We start from the raw sequence: 22,269 nt of genomic DNA, 5'->3' as shown, positions 1-22,269 counted from the left end.
GTCTATAATTTTACAAATAAATTCATAAAACTTTGAAAGCATGACCAGGAAGGATTCAGGATTCATACTCATAGTACTGGAAGCTCAAAAACGTAACAAAATACATTTTTTTACATGTGAAATTTCATCATTTTTTCACTTATTACTGGCTGCATTTGTTGCTGTAGGTACACTTTTCTTCCTAAGTAAGAGAGATTCTTCGATGAATTTTGTACAGCATACAAACTACAGTTACATGTGTATATGTGTGTGAAACTCTAGAGTTTATTTAATTTATGAAAAAATAAATGAGTTACATTTTAAACTTCTTGTTTAGAAAAAACTCAAATTTTATAGTTAATTATCTAAATTTTTACCACAGTTTTAATAGATTTGGAAAATTCTAGAGTTCTATACACCTGTAAGTAATGCTTGTATGCTGTGCAAAATTCGTCGAAGAATCTCTCTTACTTAGGAAGAAAAGTGTACCTACAGAAACAAATGCAGCCAGTAGTATGTGAAAAAATGATGAAATTTCACATGTAAAAAAAGGTATTTTGCTACGTTTTTTTAACTTCCACCGCTATGAGTGTGAGTCCTCAATCCTTCCTGGTCGTGCTGACAATGTTTTATGAATTTATTTGTAAAATTATAGACAGTAGAAATTAAAATGTCCTGCGGTGCCTCGCCTGCTCCAAGTCGGCCCGTTTGACGTCCTACCCTCCTTGCATCATTATTTAAGTCTGCAAAGTTCACAGATTACAGACTCGAGTCCAAACTACGGAATACATTTTTTTTAATTGTAATTTTTCTGTAAAAGAATCAATACGTTCGGAGCATGTTGATACGATACCTCCACACGCAACCGTTCGCTTACAGAAAGATCCGTACAGAAAGACTGGAAAGTTGCACAAGTCACACCAATACCCAAGAAAAGAAATAGGAGTAATCCGCTGAATTATAGACCCCTATCACTAACGCCGATATCTAGTAGTATCTTGGAACATGTACTCTTCCCCGAAATTATGAATCATCTCGAAGAGAGAGGTTTATTGACAAATAGCGAACACGGACACAGAAAATATCGTTCTTGTGAAACACAACTAGCTCTTCATTCTGGCGAAGAAATAAGTGCTATCGACAAGGGACGTCAAATTGATTCCATATTTTTAGATTTCCATAAGCGACTTCTAATTAAGTTGCGTGCCTGTGGGGGCGTCACCTCAGCTCTGTGACTAGATCCGTGATATCCTGTCAGAAACATCACAGTTCGTAATAACTGACGGAAAGTAGTCGAGTAAAACAGAAGTAATATCTGCCGTTTCCCAAGAAAGTGCTATAGACCCTCTGATGCTCCTTATCTAAATAAACAATTTATGAGACAATCTGAGCAGTGCTGTTAGATCGTTTACAGGTGATAGTGACATTTACACGTCATGTAAAGTCATCAGATGATCAAAACGAATTGTAAAATGTTTTAGACAAGATATCTGAATGGTGTAGAAGTGTCAATTGATTCTAAATCATGAAAACTGTGGTCATCCACAAGAGCACCAAAAAGAATCTCCGAAATTTCAGTTACGCGGTAAATCACACCAATGGAAAGGCTGGAAACTCAACTAAATACTTAAGGATTACAATTATGAATAACTTAAATTGGAACTCAAAAAATGGTTCAAATGGCTCTGAGCACTATGGGACTCAACTGCTGAGGTCATTAGTCCCCTAGAACTTAGAACTAGTTAAACCTAACTAACCTAAGGACATCACAAACATCCATGCCCGAGGCAGGATTCGAACCTGCGACCGCAGCGGTCTTGCGGTTCCAGACTGCAGCGCCTTTAACCGCGCGGCCACTTCGGCCGGCTAAATTGGAACTATCACATAAATAATGTTATAGGGAAAGCAAACCTAAGACTGCGATTTATTGGCAGAAAACTTAGAACAGGCCTACTAAAGAGACTACTTACACAACGCTTCTTTGTCTCTTCTGGAGTACTGCTCTGCGGTGCGGGATTCGCATCAGATAGGATTGACGGACATCGAAAACGTTTAAAGACTGGCAGATCATTTTGTATTATCGCGAAACATGGTAGAGAGTGCTAGGATATTACACACGAATTCGGGTGGCTGTCATTTTTCGCTGCGGCAAGACCATCTCATGTAATTGTAATCATCAACTTTTCCCTCAGAACGTGAAAATACATTTTTGCGACCATCTACGTAGAATGAAATGGTCATGATAACAAAATAAGAGAAATCAGAGCTCGCATGGGGAGCTTTTAGTATTCGTTTTCCCCGAGCGCTGTTCCCGAGAGTGGAACGGTAGAGAAGTTGCTTAAAGATGGTTCTATAAACCCTCTGCCAGTCACTTAATTGTGAATTGCAGAGTAGTCATGTACATGTAAATGTAGATTTAGAATCGAGACGAAATGCTGTGGCCAATGCTGAGGATGTTTGCTATGGACCAAATAATTGGGTGGTCTTTCCTTGGGTTTAAATTAGATTAGCATCTTTCTTCTTTTTCTTTGAAAGATTAGGTGATCCTCCTGTTCTGTCCACAGAGGAAGTTGTTATAAAGGTTTCCTTGGTCATTTGCTGTCTACTTTATTATTGGGTCTCTACGATAAAACTTTATCTGATGTTGGTGAACAACGCAATCAGTCACAAATACTTTTAACATGTTTTATTTTAGTGCCATAACCAGTTTCGGTCTACCATGCCCATCGAAAGATGACTAATATTTTCATTTCAAAAAAATGGTTCAAATGGCTCTGAGCACTATGGGACTTAACATCTGAAGTCATCAGTCCCCTAGAACTTAGAACTAGTTAAACCTAACTAACCTAAGGACATCACACACATCCATGCCCGAGGCAGGATCCGAACCTGCGACCGTAGCGGTCGCGCGGTTCCAGACTGAAGCGCCTAGAACCGCTTGGCCACACTGGCCGGTTACTTTCATTTACATAGATGTTTTGATCAGTAGCATGTCGTCTGCTCCTACACTGCACAAGGACATTTGAATACTTAGTGTAGCTTTATAGGTTGTTTCATTAATTAAAACACGCTAATGTGCTTACATTTATTTATACGTAATGTGAAATAATTGTACCCACTTACGTACGTCCCCGTAGATGGCGATTTGTTTTGTTGTGGTCCATATGGTTTTCCATGTTGATGTACGTGTTGTTGAATTGCAAACAGCTCACATACCGTAAATAAATTACTGTAGTGCACTTCGTAATATTCTTAATGCCAGTGTTGAGTGTCAGACACGTGCTATAGATTTTATGTTTTTGTTTGAAATGTAAAGATTATCATTAAGCGAAGATAGAAAGATTTCCTACTGACCAAGGATATAAACAGTGGAAAGGTGGTGTGTGGGATGTGCAAATTAATAACAGAATGACATTTGCATTCTAAAAGTAAACTTATTATTAAAAGACCATAGGACAAACTGTTTTTGGTACGTCATCTTTTTTTGTTACTCTAATCTTAGAGTGCGTACATTTTCTATTATTAACCTGTTGCATATTGTAGATCTCAAACATCATCTTTGCCTTGTTTACTTGCGTCATCAATAGGAAATGAATGATGTCTTTGTATCTTTGCTTAATAATGATGTTCACATTGTAAACAACAACATCAAGTGTATAACACATGTTGATGCTGAAAACTGACATTAAGAATATTATTAAGTGTGCCACAGTAATCTATTTGCAATATGTGTGCTGCCTGTAATAGGGTATTTGACCGTTTTCTGCAAATTGTCTTAAATAATTAATTATATCATTTTATTCCCCTAACAAGCTTTCTTTTCTCTTGAGTTTCAGTATTTTTCTATAAAAACGGCAACGAAATTCAGATAATTTGAAAGCTCACTGAAACGCTCCATTCGAGTCATGTGATGCCTGTGACGTCACTTGTTAGCTCACTGCTTCTACTGTCTTACGTTAATTCACGCGTATATCTTGTTTTGGTATTAACGTTTCGGAAAATGGGTTACAAATGCTGTGTAATACCATACTGTGCAAATACATCTATAAAAACTCCTGAAAAGTTGTTTTTGAGTGTTCCAGAGAATGAAAAGAAGCATAAAATGTGGTTGCACTCTACCGGCAAATTACCACCACGTCGACGCACAAATTCACTAAATTAATTAAAAATGTGTTGCACTGTGAAGTTAACATTAACTAACCTTTGAGATACGCTCTCCCACTGTTACAAAGTAGAATAGCGTCATTCGACAAAATTAAACTCCTAGTAAAAATTGTCGTTGTAGCCAACTACACTTAAATTGTGCAGTAGCTCTGTTGTTAGAGCGGTACATCGTAGAATTTTACGAGTCGATGTCCATAGAACGCTGGTTCGAATCTAACACGAAAGAATATGTTAACTTATTTGTAAAACGACTCGACAGTCCCCTCATATGAGAACCAAATCACAATCACAAAAGCCGGCCGCGGTGGTCTCGCGGTTCTAGGCGCGCAGTCCGGAACCGTGCGACTGCTACGGTGGCAGGTTCGAATCCTGCCTCGGGCATGGATGTGTGTGATGTCCTTAGGTTAGTTAGGTTTAAGTAGTTCTAAGTTCTAGGGGACTGATGACCACAGCAGTTGAGTCCCATAGTGCTCAGAGCCATTTTTTGAACAATCACAAAACTTCACCACACCGATCAGAAACGAAATATAATTGTGTTTTCCTTGCCGTTTACATGCGCTCACATTTGAAATCGCTGTTCACATACTCTACGTTCAAGAAGATATTTTGTAGTTAATGTGACCAACACTTTATACTTTATGAGGAACAACGTTTTTGTCTTCGTACTGTCCAGCTAGGATCCTTATTGTTTAAACTTTTGCAGTTTCATCATGTCACATAAAGATGAAGTAAGTCTGTTTTAGACGTCAACGTTAGTTTACACTCACATACATCACAGCCCTTACGTTTGTATCACCTGCAGGTTGTACGCACTTTATATCTCTCCGTATAACGTCATCGTCCTACACTTCGTTGTACTGTGGCCGTATGCTGATACCTTCACTACTAGCAACGCTTTTCAAAAAAGTGAACTGTTTGTTCGCAAAGTAAATGCGTATATCCTCCGTTACCATTTCCCGGACTAAGACTAATGTGAAACTATATATACTACATCCCACAATCGAAACAACTGCTACAATCAGTTCTTGTTAACGCTATTTTCGTATTTCGAGTAAAAAAAAAAATGATCCTTCCCCGAATGGAACACCTGACCTCTTTCTTCGCAGTCGGATGCGTTATACAGCATTGTGGGCCGCGGAACGTTTGTTAGATAAAAGTTTTCTCCCGAGTTTCTTCTACAGAGGAAATTGGTACTTATTTTTGCCAGTACGTTTAACCAAGAGTAATGTTATTGTGCTTTGGGTCGTAGCTCATAACTGATAATCGACAATCTAGTTATAATGTACGGACACATTTGCAAAAGTTCTACAATTCCTTAGTTCACGCCGGCCGGAGTGGCCAAGCGGTTCTGGGCGCTACAGTCTGGAACCGCGCGACCGCTGCGGTCGCAGGTTCGAATCCTGCCTCGGGTATGTATGTGTGTGATGTCCTTAGGTTAGTTAGGTTTAAGTGGTTCTAAGTTCTAGGGGACTGATGACCTCAGAAGTTAAGTCCCATAGTGCTCAGAGCCATTTGAACCTTTGTTCTGAGCGAGCTTAATGATGTTGCAGAATGTCCGTCGTTGCACATATCGCTGCTCTAAATGGTTGGTGCATAAACGCATCAACTTTCACAAGGCTTCCACCATCGGTGTTCACAAAATTCCTTTCCATTGTTATTTAAAAGTCGTAATTGCATTTTACATCACTAAATAGCTAACCTGTTTGCAGAAAAAGTACGTAATAACCTCGTAACTGCGGCTAGTGCTTCTGTAACGCATGTTATTCCTAGTCAGTGACGTCACCAGAGTATCAGCCAATAACAGAGCGTTTTCGATCACGTGACCAGATCTTGATATTTAATGATTTTTAAGCTTTAATTACATAAAACTAACAGATATTTTGTGAGAACATTTGACTGTAAATGCTATTTAAATGTTATAATCAATCAGAGTAACAACAATCCGGACCATATTTTTAACATAGGAAAATAGCCTAACATCGACGTCGAAAACCACATGGACCACAACAAAACAGATCGCCATCCATTGGAACTTACGTAAGCGTGTACAAATATTTCGCATTATACCTAAATCAATGCAACCACATTTGACTGTTTTTATTAATGAAACAACTTATAAAGTGGCAGTAAATATTCAGATATTCTTGTGCAGTGTAGGAGCAGCAAACATGATGAAAACATTTATGTAACTGAAAATATTAGCCTCTGAAGACTGGCATGGTAGCCCGAAACTAGCTATGGCACTAAAATAAAATAATTAAAAAGTACTTGTGGCTTGTGCCTCATTCACTATCATAAATGGCCAAGGAGTTTACAAGATCCAGCATCGATAAAATAACATTTATTTGATGTTTCTCCTTCTTATTATATCTTCTGGTGCGAAAGCCATCTTTCTTTATTTTTGTTGATTCTGTCGCTTATTTCAAAAATATAAGTCATAATCAAATCTAGCCAGTCTAATTCAACCTTTCCCTGCGAGCATTCTCTTCACATGGTGAATAAACGCGAAGTAAATTTCTCCCACCAGCATTCTAGTTACTTATTTTTGGGTCGTGGATCGTCATGATTTAGAACCATCGGAAGTTGCACTGCTTTAGGTGAGGTAAATGTTTACTGAAGGCAATGAATGTGTTAAGTTGCCAAATCTTGCTGCAAACGACTTACAAAACTGAACAGAAAAAACGCAGTGCAAAGTAAGCAAGGGAGATGGCTTATTGTCGGATATGGTGTGGTTTGCTCACAGGGCAAATAGTGCAAAAATTATATTTCATTTATAATGACTGACAAGCAGTAATATGGATGCCTTATCATTGTGTGTTCGTATTCAGTACCTGTTTTGCTACATTTCAATCATCTCATTCTAGTAAAAGCTTAATTCAGGAACAAGCCTATCAACATTATACAGGGTGAGGCAGCTAAGCCATAACACCCCTTGTATCTCCCCAACCGTAATAGATACAAAGATGCCGTTTGGACAGTGAATTGCAGGGACAAGGGCTACCTGAATACATCGCATTTCATGTTTGTGCTTTTTTTATTGCAGAGATATGAGGCCATCTTTGTTGTTGTTGTTTTTTTTTTTAAATGGAACCCTATGTTAAATTTTAGCATAACATGATGGGCTTAAAAAGACGGTTTCAAATATGAGTATATCATAATATTTAGGCGAATAGTTTTTGAGACATGGATATGTTCCTGTATCCTATTCGTCCTTCGCAGCGGCGTTGTCCAATACGATCTTTCCTGTTGACCTTTGCGGAAATTAACAGGGAAGGCGTTGTTTTCCTGCTTCTCGATAACGCCGCAAGGTGACGCACGAGATAGCTGGAGAGAAAGGGTATAAATGTGCTGCTGGGGTAATGAGACATCGCATTTCCGTCACAGTTTCTTGGAGCAGACATGTACACCAATGAAGAAAAGTTAGATATGCTTCTAGTGTATGGTGAAAGCAGAAGAAATGCTGTTAGAGCAATAAAGCGATATGGAAAGCTGTACCCTGATCGTGAACGTCCTGCGCGCCAGCCGCTTGCACGTATTTGCAAGAAACATCTACGTCTACATCTACATCTACATCTACATTGATACTCCGCAAGCCACCCAACGGTGTGTGGCGGAGGGCACTTTACGTGCCACTGTCATTACCTCCCTTTCCTGTTCCAGTCGCGTATGGTTCGCGGGAGAACGACTGTCTGAAAGCCTCCGTGCGCGCTCTAATCTCTCTAACTTTACATTCGTGATCTCCTCGGGAAGTATAAGTAGGGGGAAGCAATATATTCGATACCTCATCCAGAAACGCACCCTCTCGAAACCTGGCGAGCAAGCTACACCGCGATGCAGAGCGCCTCTCTTGCAGAGTCTGCCACTTGAGTTTATTAAACATCTCCGTAACGCTATCACGGTTACCAAATAACCCAGTGACGAAACGCGCCGCTCTTCTTTGGATCTTCTCTATCTCCTCCGTCAACCCGACCTGGTACGGATCCCACACTGATGAGCAATACTCAAGTATAGGTCGAACGAGTGTTTTGTAAGCCACCTCCTTTGTTGATGGACTACATTTTCTAAGCACTCTCCCAATGAATCTCAACCTGGTACCCGCCTTACCAACAATTAGTTTTATATGATCATTCCACTTCAAATCGTTCCGTACGCATACTCCCAGATATTTTACAGAAGTAACTGCTACCAGTGTTTGTTCCGCTATCATATAATCATACAATAAAGGATCCTTCTTTCTATGTATTCGCAATACATTACATTTGTCTATGTTAAGGGTCAGTTGCCACTCCCTGCACCAAGTGCCTATCCGCTGCAGATCTTCCTGTATTTCGCTACAATTTTCTAATGCAGCAACTTCTCTGTATACTTCAGCATCATCCGCGAAAAGCCGCATGGAACTTCCGACACTATCTACTAAGTCATTTATATATATTGTGAAAAGCAATGGTCCCATAACACTCCCCTGTGGCACGCCAGAGGTTACTTTAACGTCTGTAGACGTCTCTCCATTGATAACAACATGCTGTGTTCTGTTTGCTAAAAACTCTTCAATCCAGCCACACAGCTGGTCTGATATTCCGTAGGCTCTTACTTTGTTTATCAGGCGACAGTGCGGAACTGTATCGAACGCCTTCCGGAAGTCAAGAAGAATAGCATCTTGAATCGGGATCATGGAACGCCATTCAGAGGACAAGGCAGAAAACTGCAACTGGAGAGGTACATGGAAGAGCATTCTAGCGTTGGCGCATAACGACTCTACTGTTTCGTCCCGACGTATCACCTCGGAATGTGGTATATGTCAGAGAAGTGTTCTACGCATATTGCACGGCAAAGATTTCACCCGTTTCACCTCTCATTACGTCAAGCACTCCCCATTGTGGATTTCGAACGGCGCCAGGCATTCTGCCGGTATGCTCTGCAGCGCCTACAAGATGATCCAATATTTTTTCAACCGGTGCTTTTTACTGATGAAGCGACTTTCACCAACCACGATAATGTACATTTGCATAATATGCATTACTGGTCGCCAGGTACAGCATCAGGAACCGTGGAGTGTTAATGTGTGGTGCGGCATCTTCGGAAATGTCATTGCGGGCCCGTACGTCATTCCGGGTATACTAAATGGCAATAACTATGCACAGTTCCTGCGAAACGTTCTGCCCATTTTACTGGAAGAGGTAGCACTAACTACGCGTCAGTGCATGTGGTTCCAACGTGATGGCTGTCCTGCTCACTCTTCCCGTGTGGCTACAGAGCTGTTAAATGAAAAGTTCCCGGATTGTTGGATAGGACGACGTGCTGAAGTGAAGTGGCCGGCTCGGTCTCCTGATTTGATCCCTCTTTATTTTTTTTTCTGTGGGGAGCAATCGAATATAAAGTGTATGCTCAAATACCAACTACGCCAGACGATATGAAGCAACGTATCATCGAAACCTGCGCTGATATCTCACGTGATACCCTCACAACCGTTCGCAGATCATTCGAACGGCGACTACAAATGTGCATTGCAGCAGAGGGGAAGCATTTTGAGCACATGCTTCAGTAAGGTTTTGTGTCGTGTACGGTATGTATTTTGCATCTCTGTGTGTATTTGCTTCGTATTGTGATCAATAGTAAATATTTTCAAATAAAAAACAAATACGTACGAAATAATTGCGACCAATAAGGACCTCCTCATATATATTTGTATTTCTGTTACTTAAAATGTGTTAACATTTTGTAGTATTTTAATACTGTATGTTGTCTTCTATTTTGGTATCACAGTTGTAAAATAACTGAATAATATTTGCGCGACGTCATCGGTTAATTTTTGCGCAAAAAATCGCAGTATGTATTACTATTGTCGGGTAACTGGGCGTGTTTGTGTAAGGACGGACTCGCAACGTTTACCATGTACTCTACACAACAGGAAAGGTCGCTTTGGACAACGCCACTTCGAAGGACGTACAACACCCTCATTGGAATTGTAGCGAGAAGGAAGTACTTCTCTAGGCGGTGTCACTAACCTGGTGTCTTGCTGCTTCGGTTAGTCCTTCGTAGCACAGTGGTAGCGCTCAGTCGCCAGGTTCAATTTAGGTGGTGATCCTGCTGAAGTGGAGTGTTTAGGGACGCCAGTTGTTAATTGTCAACAACGTTTGTACTATACTTGTTTTAATACAGATATTGCTTTGTCACACACGTCACAGAATCAGCATTTGCAATATGGCGGCTCTGGACTACGCCGTTATTCGGCCCTTTACACACATTAACACCGTTTTTTGACTTTACATAATGATAGACACTGCCCACGACACGTAGCGTTCTTATAACTAATAACTTCATTTTATGTCTTGTTTAATATCTGAAATATGAACTTGCGACCGTTCTTTTAGAGTCACCCCGGTTACTCGACCGTGCGTTTTAAGTGGCTCCTCGCAACTGACTCGCCCTGTCTTCCCGAAGGACAAGAGAGACGACCCCACCTTTCTCTCTCAGACAATGATGACACTTCTCTCGTTTCCTACACACACACACACACACACATACACACACATACACACACACACACACACACACACACACACATATATATATATATATATATATATATATATATATATATATATATATATATATATATATATATACAAACCTTCAGCCAATGGCCGTTCAGATAGGCGAATCTGACGTCACGTTTGCGGACATTGTGACGGAAGTTTGTCTCGGAACACTGTCTCAGATTGTAAGATCCTACTCCCGAATAGTCGGATCCTGTCCCTAGTAAGGTTGCACAACATTGCCTCCTATGATTTCATCACTAATGCTCTTGCTGACGCTTAATTGTTAAATCATGTAGCCTGGCTGCTACTGAGCATTCCCGATCGCATAAATGTGCGTAATACTTGGCTTAAACACGTGAAGAAACTGCATATATGCATTACAGACGAACACGATACGAGAACTATTCGCCTAAATATTATGATATACACATATTTGAAACCGTCTTTTTAAGCCCATCATGTTACGCAAAAATGGTCTTATATCTCTTAATAAAAAATAGCAAAAACAAGAAATGTGATGTATTCAAGTAGCCCCTGTCCCTGTAATTCACTGTCCAAACGGCATCTCTGTATCTATTACGGTTGGGGAGATACAAGGGGTGTTATGACTTAGCTGCCTCACCTTGTATAACGGAAATACAAGGTACATAAAGGCTAATCCGAAGAACAACCGCAACTGAGCATCGTATTGATAGGAGTGAACTATATGCTTCAGTTTGCAAATGATATTTTAGTAGCACGACTAGTTTTGTAGACTATTGCTCCATCATCGAGTGTTACACATCACATAATTTGTCAAGTGATGGGTGTGGAAGGTGTGGACCAGTTAAAGACATAGCACATGTGACGTAAAAGGTGCGCCGCAGCTACTAGAGAAACACCCGTCTTGCCAGTACACAGCTTTCTGTGTGGGGACGTGAGGACAGGCATACTTGTTATCATGGTTCCTATCGACTATGTCTGACCACCGTAAGGGAGGAACCCCCTTATTACGTACCAAGCACACTGTAACCTCCTCATGCTGCACCTGCCACTCGAGAACAAGTAATGGGCACCAAGCAACGTGCTCTGTCATCCCGCACCATTGGTCGGAGGCTAGCAGCAGCGAGTGTAGGGATTACAGGACTATGTGCAGACTTCTGTTAAAATCACAACCCAAATGCTGCCTTTGGAGTGGTGTCGTGACAGTGAGGCACAGACTGATGATGGCGTCGCATTGTCTTCAGCGATGAATCGCAGCTCTGCATTGCTATGGATGACCGTCGTTGGCGAGTACAGCGGAACCTAGAGAGATGTCTAATTCTTCCAATGTTTTGGAGATGCACAGGGGTGTTATTCCTGGCGTCACGGTATGAGGGGCCATTGGGCACGACATCAGGTCGTGGATGGTAGTGCATGAGTGAACTCTGGCGGCACAGTGGCACATCACTGACATCCTGTGTCCTCATGTGACAGTAGTGTGGGGGCTATTTTTCAACAGGACAATGCTTGCCCCAATTAGAATGTGTTTCTATGAACTGTCTGCGTGATTTTGAGATACTCCCGTGGCCACTAAGATCTCCAGATCTGTCCCTGATGAAACATGTATGGAACCAGATAAGAAGTCAACGCAATCCCCGTGCCAGTATCTAGAAAATAAAGACCAGTTACAATAGGGTGAGCCAGGGTGCCTCAGGAGAGGATACAACGACTTTTCTGACAGCATCCAGTCCAGAGGGTCTGCAACGTCACACTGATTAGTTGTTTGTAAATGTGACTCGGTTCTGTAATCAGTGAAATATCAATACATATTCTCTTTACCCCCTCAACCAGTTAAGTTTCATTTCGTTTCCTCCTTCCTTTCTGGATGCTTCATTTTTTAATTTATTTTATTTCATTTATTTATTTATGTCAGGTAGCGTATATTGAAATTTTACTTTGTTTATCGGTATCGTTCTTGATGACAGATTCTTTTTAAGTGTGAATGAAATAATTCTGTTACATATGAAGATAGTAACTGTTCTCCAAAGAACAGATACCATTCATGATCGTGCAGCTTCTCTAGAATAAATGATAATTAATTGAAACCCTGAGCTGCCGACAGGTGTTGTTGACATACCTTGATGGGGACAGCTGAAAATGTGCCCCCCGACCGGGACTCGAACCCGGGATCTCCTGCATACATGGATGGGCAAAGTATCTGTTAGGAACATTATGTATGTAGATTGTGGACAGTTGGGAATGTGGGCCTCACGGGAAGCGTGCAAGGGATAAGTCCCTACAGTCGCGCTATTCCTCTGTGCCCTCGGTGGCTCAGATGGATCCTCTGTAACAAAAAAAACTGAGTTAATGGATCAACGACGAACTGAAACAGATGTCTTGCGACATCCACCCCAAGCAGATGCAACGAACTAAAACGAACAAAATGATATTAAAAAAAAGGATGGATAGAGCGTCTGCCATGTAAGCAGGAGAACCCGGGTTCGAGTCCCGGTCGGGGCACACATTTTTAGCTGTCCCCTTCAAGGTATGTCAACAACACTTGTCGGCAGCTGAAGGTTTCAGTTAATTATCATTAATTCTGTTACATGTTCAAACTTCCTGGCGGATTACGACTGTGTGCCGGACCGAGACTCGAACTCGGGACGTTTGCTTTTCGCGAGCAAGTGCTCTGCCAACTGAGCTACCCAAGCACGACTCACGCCCCGTCCTCACAGCTTTACTTCTGCCAGTATCTCGTCTCTGTTACATGTTGTTCTGTCGGAACCATAACCAGGCACACATTGAGCTACGAGATATGTGAATTCCTAAAGGTGAAACATGTTTCCACTTCCCTAGAACGTCCATTACTGCTGTTCATCAACTCGAAACAGTTGAGGAACAGAAGTGAGGAATGCGGGTCACAGGAACATATTGGCTGTTAAATATGTCACACTGTGTGTCAATGGTTTTTCACTGAGCACACTGTCAGCCATATTATGTATCTTCAATGTGTTCACGTATCCTGCGTTTCTTCGGCGATGACATCTCATGGACAGGTGACGTATAATTTACCATTTCAACATGCACTTGAGAATAGCTATAAAGCCGAAATCATGACTGTGTAAAATGAATGAACACTTGACAGTCAAATAGCGGAAATTTCATTTAAAGAGTTCATATTAAAGTTTAAACAGGTCACAATAACTTTTGCGGGAGTCAAGTGAACTTTTTCACACTGAGGAGGACTTGCTACATTGGTAGTTAAAAGCCCCTCTGTCCACCCTTAGGATCCCTGCAAGGTCTGTGATGCCTAGCAACAGTCTGTCTTGCGTATCCCTCCAAGCTATGTGGTGCAAATGTTAAGACAATGGGGTTCAAACTATCGTCTGGCCGCCCAGAATAGTAAACCATTCCACGAAAGCTATTCCTAACATAATCTAGGCAACAGTGTAAATGCATAAAGTAGCTAGAATAATTCAGACAGGCACTCGATCTCTCCTGGTAGGTGTAGATCACAAGAAAAACACTGAATTGTTGGTCAATATGTTATGGAAGTTCCTAGTTGTATTATCATAAAACATCTATAGCCAATATATTACAATTTCAGGTTACATCTTTTCTGTATCTAGAATATAGGTTACTGTTTCTATACATTATATTAACATCATGTTTAACTCACAGTTCCAGTTTACATCTTTTCTACGTTCACAATATCAGTAAATTACACATATAAGCAGTAGATTACAATTTCACTCATCTGCAACCCATATTTTACTGTTAAACCAATTTTAAACCTCTTGTTTCACACAGAGTTGCTGACTAGTCAAATCTTCTCGCATACGACGCTACGCTATAGTGTGCACTTTATCATCGAGTATGAAGCGTTCATCGTCTTTTGCCAGGTGTATTTGTTACCATTAGATCTAATATAGTAGTCATGAGTGGCCTCCCGAACTGTTCTTGATGTTTTCAGAGTAATATGTCAATATTGCTTTGCAAGATGTATTGCCATGCCCGCTGCTTACAAAACTGTACTTATGCCAATCACTTGTTAGATCGCTGCAGCCATGGACTCTGCGGCTGGTCCTGGCGGAGGTTCGAGTCCTCCCTCAGGCATGGGTGTGTGTGTTTGTCCTTAGGATAATTTAGGTTAAGTAGTGTGTAAACTTAGGGACTGATGACCTTAGCAGTTAAGTCCCATAAGAAGTCTCCTCCAGTAATAATAGTGTATTTGAGGAAAATACCTACCAGCGAGCTGAGGTTTTCTCGAAAGTTTGCGGCTACATATGTGGGGGGAGTCTGGTGGGCCGTGGAAGGACCCAGTTACAAATTTAAGCTCACTCTTGATACTGAGACTTTGTCTAACATGGACCATCAATTTCTGTCACGGTAGAGAGTTTCCTGTCTACTGCGATTGTTGTGTACACCAAAGAAGCTTGGTATCCAACATGAACGTGGCAGGAAGAGAACACCCTACCACAGATATTATTTGCTGTTACTGAGGTGGTTTGGTAAACACTGAGCAGTTAATTAGCTTCGTCCCAGCGAAAAGCTGATATAGTGGAACCACAACAGAATAATGTTGGCAGAAATACAATTAACAGTGTTTCATTAGAGATTATATATGTTACATATCTTCAAAGTCCGGTTCACTAACTATGACGGTTCGCGCAAGTCAAGGCACGGTCGGGGATTACCAGCTCCACTGGTTTTTAGGAAGTCTTCAAATTGTCATACGTTGTTGCTGGTACCACTATCTCATCCCTGCTTTCCTGTTTCATTCTCTCGTTTGTTTATGTACAATTTCTCGCTTAGCACGATCATCAGCGATAACAACTCGCAACAAATGGTATTCAAATTTACCACGCAACTCGGTACTATCACGTTTAATGCTCGCACTGACTACGACGTTCACAGCAGAGCCCTCAGAACACAACTGAACGCTCATTAGCTATCGGAGAATGTGTGACGTAGGTGCGCAGAACAAGCCTAAACTCGACAGCCGTCATTCGTGACTCCAAATACAGTATTATGATGATGATAATGCGTGGTAAAGTGGTTACACAGTTCTATCTACGGACACTGTTCTGTTCCTGAATCAGAGCAACGATGGACTCACTTAACTAGTAGTAAGTGCAGTCTGGCTTTGCTGGCGGTGACAATATTACGTAAGTCCTTGCACTCTCTGTTCATACACATGTACTGTGACATCCGGCGTATACTGAGGCAGCGTGAGAGACTGGAGACAGTGACTCCAACTTTGATTGATGAATGCAGCTGTGCATCCCCTTAAACCCGCGTTTGGCGAATGAATGTTCATTTGCGAACTATTTTCATGACGCCAGGTGGAAGCATGATGTAGTCCGCACTTTTAGCGCCCTCCACAGCATCGGAACTTATCTATGTGGCACCACTCTGAAGTTTCACCTTGCCATGGGCCCTCTGTGTATGTGGCTATATACCGGCGGACTCAGCAGCGACGAATAAACTGCCTCCTTTTCCCATTAACCTATCATTTCGATATATGTGCGTATTCCCCTCAAAAATCTCACTGCGGTTAATTTCGGGTTTTAGCAACTATCTGTACCCAGTGTTATATGAACTCCACTGGTTTTTAGGACGTCTTCAAACTGTGATACGTTGTTGTGAATTCTTTGGCAGTTGATCACTAGGATTTTGATCATCACATATGTAGAGGGGCATTTCATGGGATCCTACATTAATATGAGTACGAGGGCTACCATTTTTTTTTTCAGGTGCCGATCGGTCGCAAAATGGAAACTACATTGAAAATGAAAAATGTTTTGTTTACAACATTTAGCTACACACTGCAGCAACTTCTACACAAAGTCGCTTCTGCGACTTAGACATTTGTATTAGTAAATAAATGTAAACGTCGTGTGACTTGGGCCTCCCGTCGGGTAGACCATTCGCCGGGTGCAAGTCTTTCGTTTTGACACCACTTCGGAAACTTGCGCGTCGATGGGGATGAAATGATGATGATTAGGACAACACAACACCCAGTCCCTGAGTGGGGAATATCTCCGACCCGGCTGGGAATCGAACCCGGGCGCTTAGGATTGACATTCTGTCGCGCTGACCACTCAGCTACTGGGGGGGGCGGATTTTTGTATTAGTGTGGTACCATCTTTTCAAAGCCCTCATCATACACGTGTACAGTGCTTTCAGTCAATTCTCTACATTGGTGTATGGTTCGTCGTGAATCAAACAGGAAAGCAGGGACGAGATAGTGGTACCAGAGGCATCCTCCAGCACACTTCATCAGACGGCTTTGGGAGGTATGGTATGGTATGGTACTGTATGGCGGGTGATCGAACACTTCTCATCAAAAACGCTGCAGGAGCGTCTTAGTTGCAGCAGCAGTGTGCAACAAAGCATTGTCGTGACGAAAGACAATGCTTGATGACAACATTCCTCTTCACTTGTTCTCAATTGCCCGGCGTAGACGTTGAAGAGTCACAGTGTTTGAGGCTGCGGTGATGGTCGTGCCACGTTGCATGAATTCCACGAACAAAAGCCCATTTTGGTCCCAGTACACAGTAAACATACACTTTATGACGGAGGATATTCGCTTGCACTTCTTTGATTTACTCTGGGAATGTGAATGCACCCGCTGTTTGGATTGCTCTTTTGTTTCTTCATTTTTGAAATGGGCTCATGTCTCGTCCCCTCTGACAGTTTTGTTGAAAAACTCTTCTGCTTCATCGTGGTAGCGCTAGAGAAACGTTCAGCGGTGCCCATTCGCTGTGTTTTCTGGTGGTCATACAGGATCTTGGGAACCCACCTCACTCAGAAGTTGCTGAACTGAATTCTCCCACTCACGATTGTATAGATATGACCTAGAAATTTCGGGAAACGAATCACTCAACACAGAAATTGTGAACCGACCGTTTTCTCGAATAGCCTGATCCACTAGCGAACGATATCTTCAGTTGACACTGTCTTCCTTCCCTGACTGCCTGCATCGTGAACGTCTGTACGTCTTACTTCGAAGTTCCTGCACCACTGCCGCACATCGCTGTCACTCATGAAAGTTTTGACGTACACATTACTCATTCGTCGATGACATTCGGCTGCATATCACTCCTCAACACGAAGAAGTCGAATGAGAGCACTCACTTCGCTCTTGGCGGGATACCCTGTTCTTCTGCGCATGTTTACGTGCTCACTGCGCACCCAGAACTGACACGTGCGACGTGACGCGATCGATGGGCGTACTAGAGACACTGTGCAACGCATCTGCGCAAAGATTCATTGGATTTTCACTGCGAGATTTAATTTCGTGACCGATTGGATCTTGAAAAAAAGTAGCCCTTGTACTTCAGGGAATCCATAGCTATCATTATGTAGATTAATCTAAAAACCCTTGTGTGTAATACACACTCAGCTACCTGTTCAAAATGGTTCAAATGGCTCTGAGCACTATGGGACTCAACTGCTGAGGTCATTAGTCCCCTAGAACTTAGAACTAGTTAAACCTAACTAACCTAAGGACATCACAAACATCCATGCCCGAGGCAGGATTCGAACCTGCGACCGTAGCGTCAGCTACCTGTGTAGGAGCCTCTGACATGTAGTGCATTCTTGAGACATTTATGAGGACCCTACAGTTCCCAACCCTTTACGCTAAATCTAGGTAGGATGTTTGAAGATGATGGAATTATACTGAAAACTGAACGGATGGGATCGAATAACCGCTGTGCAAGTATTAGAACAACATGTTAAAATGTTACCAGCTTTTAAGCAGTTAGAAAACAAGTCGTTGCCCACCAACGTCTTGTTCAAATGGTTCGAATGGCTCTGAGCACTATGGGACTTAACATATGAGGTCATCAGTCCCCTAGAACTTAGAGCTACTTAAATCTAACTAACCTAAGAACATCACACACATCCATGCACGAGGCAGGATTCGAACCTGCGACCGTAGGGGTCGCGCGGTTCCAGACTGAAGCGCCTAGAACCGCTCGGCCACACTGTACGGCCCAACGTATTGTTTTGCCTTCTTGGTCAGTGTGACGAAAGTCTGTTATTAACAATGAAGAGTGCTGACTTGTACGTTGCTTTCGTTTACATTCTGAATACGTGAGTTCAATAGCAAAACGTCAAATGAAAATGTTGTGATTTTCATCTGTGATCGCAGCCAATTACTCTGTCGACGGAGGCACCACCGGACGGTGCTCTGGTGACGGCGATGGGTTGGGGCACGCTTTGGAATGGTGGCTACCCTGCAGAGGTGTTGCAGGCGGTGGACCTGTACGTGGTCAACTGGGACGAGTGCAGCGAAGTAGACGTCTACAGCGGCAAGCTGACGGAGCGCCAGTTCTGCGCCGGCTGGTCTGGCGGCGGGAAAGGCACCTGCGGTAGGGACAAGGGCGGTCCAGCGGTGCTCAATGGCGTCCAGGTGGGTATCACCTCCTGGAGCAACGGCTGCGCCATGCCCGGCTACCCCAGCATCTTCACCAGTATCGTGCAGGTGCGCGACTGGATCACGGAGACAACTGGCGTCTAGACTACGACATGAAAAAACCAGCAAAGTCAAATGGAAGTTTTCGTAACTAAACTATGATGAATAAAATATATGGTCGTATAGTCAGTCTGTGTATACGTTCTTGTCCTGCTACCAAGAAAAAATATTATCTTTTCAGTGTGAAAAACTAGAAACTTTTTTTTCTTAATGGGGAATACCAGTGTGTCTCTACAAGTAAGCACCATACTAAAAATCCAAAGGTTTACATTTCGATAGTCAGTCAATCCTAAGATTTTTTCTGTCAGTTATCCCATCTTTATTCACTGGCAGTGATTTATTACTGTGAAAAATGGTTCCGTGTTCACGTAGGACTGGGCAAACGATACCTGCATTCGAACAGGCTCGAGGTTTCCTGATACATTGCAGAACTCGACATGGTTTCCAGCGCGGCTCGAAAAATCACTTGATATTTGACTCGGGTGGCGGTATTACAAACAGCACGTCAGAAACTTCGAACTAATGTCAAGAACAAGATATAGCTGTGCTTTAAATTCGAGAATTTTGTGAAATACAGGAGGAAATTGCGTTATATCCTAAAGCTGCACAAACTCCTGTTGTATTTGAACACATTTACAATGACAGTTCTCACACAGTGTGTATTTTATTTGGTCATTAGAGAAGAATAAGTGGATGCAAATGAGCGTTCCAATCACTGTTACCCCTGTGCAAGTATTAGAACAATGTATCAAAATGTTACCAGTTTTTAAGCAGTTTGAAAACAAGTCAGCGTTCAGATGAAACAAGGATGGAAATTAACCAACAAGTAAATCCTTCGTAAACGAAATAAATATTATTAAACTAAATGTAGTGGTAGCACAACCCATCGTATAGAGAGTACCAACATACATCACTGCATTTGCTAGAATAGTGAAAGCTCGAGAGTTAAACTAAATCGTGATTGCTATCTTTTATTTATTTGTTAGCTGCTGTTTTTACATACGACTTGCACCTTATAAGATACTGCAGCCTGTGTTTCACAATTACTTTTAGTACTAAAACCCATAATACAAGGGTGGTTTGAAAAGTTCTCGTAACGCAATAGAAAAAAAATACATCACTGAAACTTTTTTCTAATTTTTCAATGTGGTCTCCTTGTAGATCAAGGCACTTGGTCTAACGATGTTTCAGTGCTTTGATCCCATCTCGAAAATGAGTTTCCTCCTGGCCTGCAAAATAGTTGTCAACTCCGGCTACCAATTCTTCGTTTGAAGTGAATCTTCGTGCATCAAGAAAAATTTTCAGATTTGGGAAGAGATGGAAGTCTGACGGAGCCATATCAGGTGAATAAGACGGGTGTGGCAACAATTCATACCTTAGTTGGTGTAATTTTACCTTGGCGACGGTACACGTGTGCAGGTGCGCATTGTCTTGATGGAAGATGACTTTCTTCCTTGCTAAACCTGACCCTTTTCGCGTATCTTTTGTTGCAATTTGTCCAGGAGGTTAGCATAGTATTCTCCAGTAATTGTTTGCCCAGTGGGGAGATAATCTAAAAACAGAATCCCCTTCGCATCCCAGAACACTGATGCCATGACCTTTCCCGCAGAAGGAATTGTCTTTGCTTTCTTTGGCGGCGCAGAATCAGCATGTTTCCACTGTTTTGACTGTTGTTTTGTCTCTGGGGTATAGCAGTGCACCAACGTTTCATCTGTGGTCACGAACCAGCGCAAAAACTCTTGTTCATTTCTCCTAAAACGGGCCAAACATTATTCCAATATGTCAATTCTTATGCGTTTTTGATCCAGCATCAAGAGTCGTGGCACCCATCTTGCAGATATGTTTTTCATTTCTAATTCTTCAGTTAAAATGTGATATACCCTTTCACATGACTTCTGGCAATCGTGAGCAATGTCACACACTTTCAATCGGCGATCCTCCATGAACATTTTGTGCACTTTTGCAATGATTTCTGGAGTAGTGACACATCTTGCCCAACCACTGTGCGGATCATCATCTAAGCTCTCCCAACCAAATTTAAATTCATTTGTCCACTCGGTAACAGTTGAATATGAAGGAGCAGAGTCCCCGAGTGTATTCCGGAAATCAGGATGAATGTCCTTTGCTTTCATACCTTTCTGTACGAAGTACTTTATCACAGCTCGAATCTCGATTTTTTCCATCTTCTCAAATCACTAGGCGGGAACAACAACAGAATCATGTGTACCGCCACAGCTCTCTCCCAAGAGCACTGACGTGGCACGTGTTTACTGGCAACAGTCCAATGAATATCACGTGAACAACTCGTTGCGCTAGCGCTGACCTCTCGTGGTGATTCCGAGAACTTTTCAAACCACCCTCGTACATCAATGAAGCTAAGAAATGCCGTGTAGATAGAACCAAAAGATGTCGCTAGGTTGGCTACTACATTTATCGAGCTGTCACGTAAATTGGTAGAGCTGTTCGTTTGTACATGGGCACAGCAGTGGGTCATGTATTATATATAACTGATTGGGTAAGTCAGTTCAGATCCTCCCCAATTTTTCAATAGTGTTCTGCATCCCCTTTTTAAGTGTTGTGTAGAGACACCATACTGTCGCTCGATGGCTTTTTTTTTTACTCTTGCGAACAGAAACCAGACTATTGCTGTGTTTTTTAATTGTGCCTGTCTAATTACTACGTGTTTTAATCAGCATCACCAATCCTTTGTTTTTATATTTTCACATCACAACTTTTCGCCATGTTACAGTTTTAAACAGCCACCGTTTTATCGCCTGTTTTCATTGTTTTGTTATCTCCTCATTATGTTTTTAACTCTTCTGTAGACTGCAGAGAGGCATATTACGCTGCTGCCAGCCCCCCCCCCCCCCACCACCAGGGGGGGGGGACTGAAATTCAATAAAGAAAGAAAAATCAGTTCAGAGTGTAGACGGGCATAACAGCATACAATAGGACAACGACTAGTACATGACTGTGATTTGAAATTATTCTTTCAGTTGAGAACTCCTTATCTTTTATTTAATAAAAATTTTTGTTGTCTCGGAATTTGCCATGCAGGATTTTATGCTTGACCAAGTGTGGCAGTTCATAAAATCTACAGCAGCCATTTAACAAGTATTTATTAGCACAAAATTTTTACAC

General features: G+C 41.9%; 1 protein-coding gene across 1 annotated transcript in view; it reads left to right on the top strand.

Annotated features, from left to right (window-relative positions):
• LOC124606345 (trypsin-1-like) overlaps positions 1 to 19,257 on the top strand; it is a gene marked incomplete at its 5' end in the record, with an annotated part of 42,083 nt that extends 22,826 nt beyond the window's left edge. The window contains one exon of the mRNA XM_047138328.1: positions 18,805 to 19,257. Within this exon, the coding sequence (XP_046994284.1) occupies positions 18,805 to 19,173 (369 nt within the window). The remainder of the gene's footprint in view (positions 1 to 18,804) is intronic.
• Positions 19,258 to 22,269: the final 3,012 nt, after the last annotated feature.

The sequence above is a fragment of the Schistocerca americana genome, chromosome 3 (assembly GCF_021461395.2).
Source record: "Schistocerca americana isolate TAMUIC-IGC-003095 chromosome 3, iqSchAmer2.1, whole genome shotgun sequence".
In the NCBI taxonomy this organism is placed as follows: Eukaryota; Metazoa; Arthropoda; class Insecta; order Orthoptera; family Acrididae; genus Schistocerca; species Schistocerca americana.
Note: the sequence above shows the minus strand (reverse complement) of the source record. Positions and strands in the feature narration are given on the sequence as shown.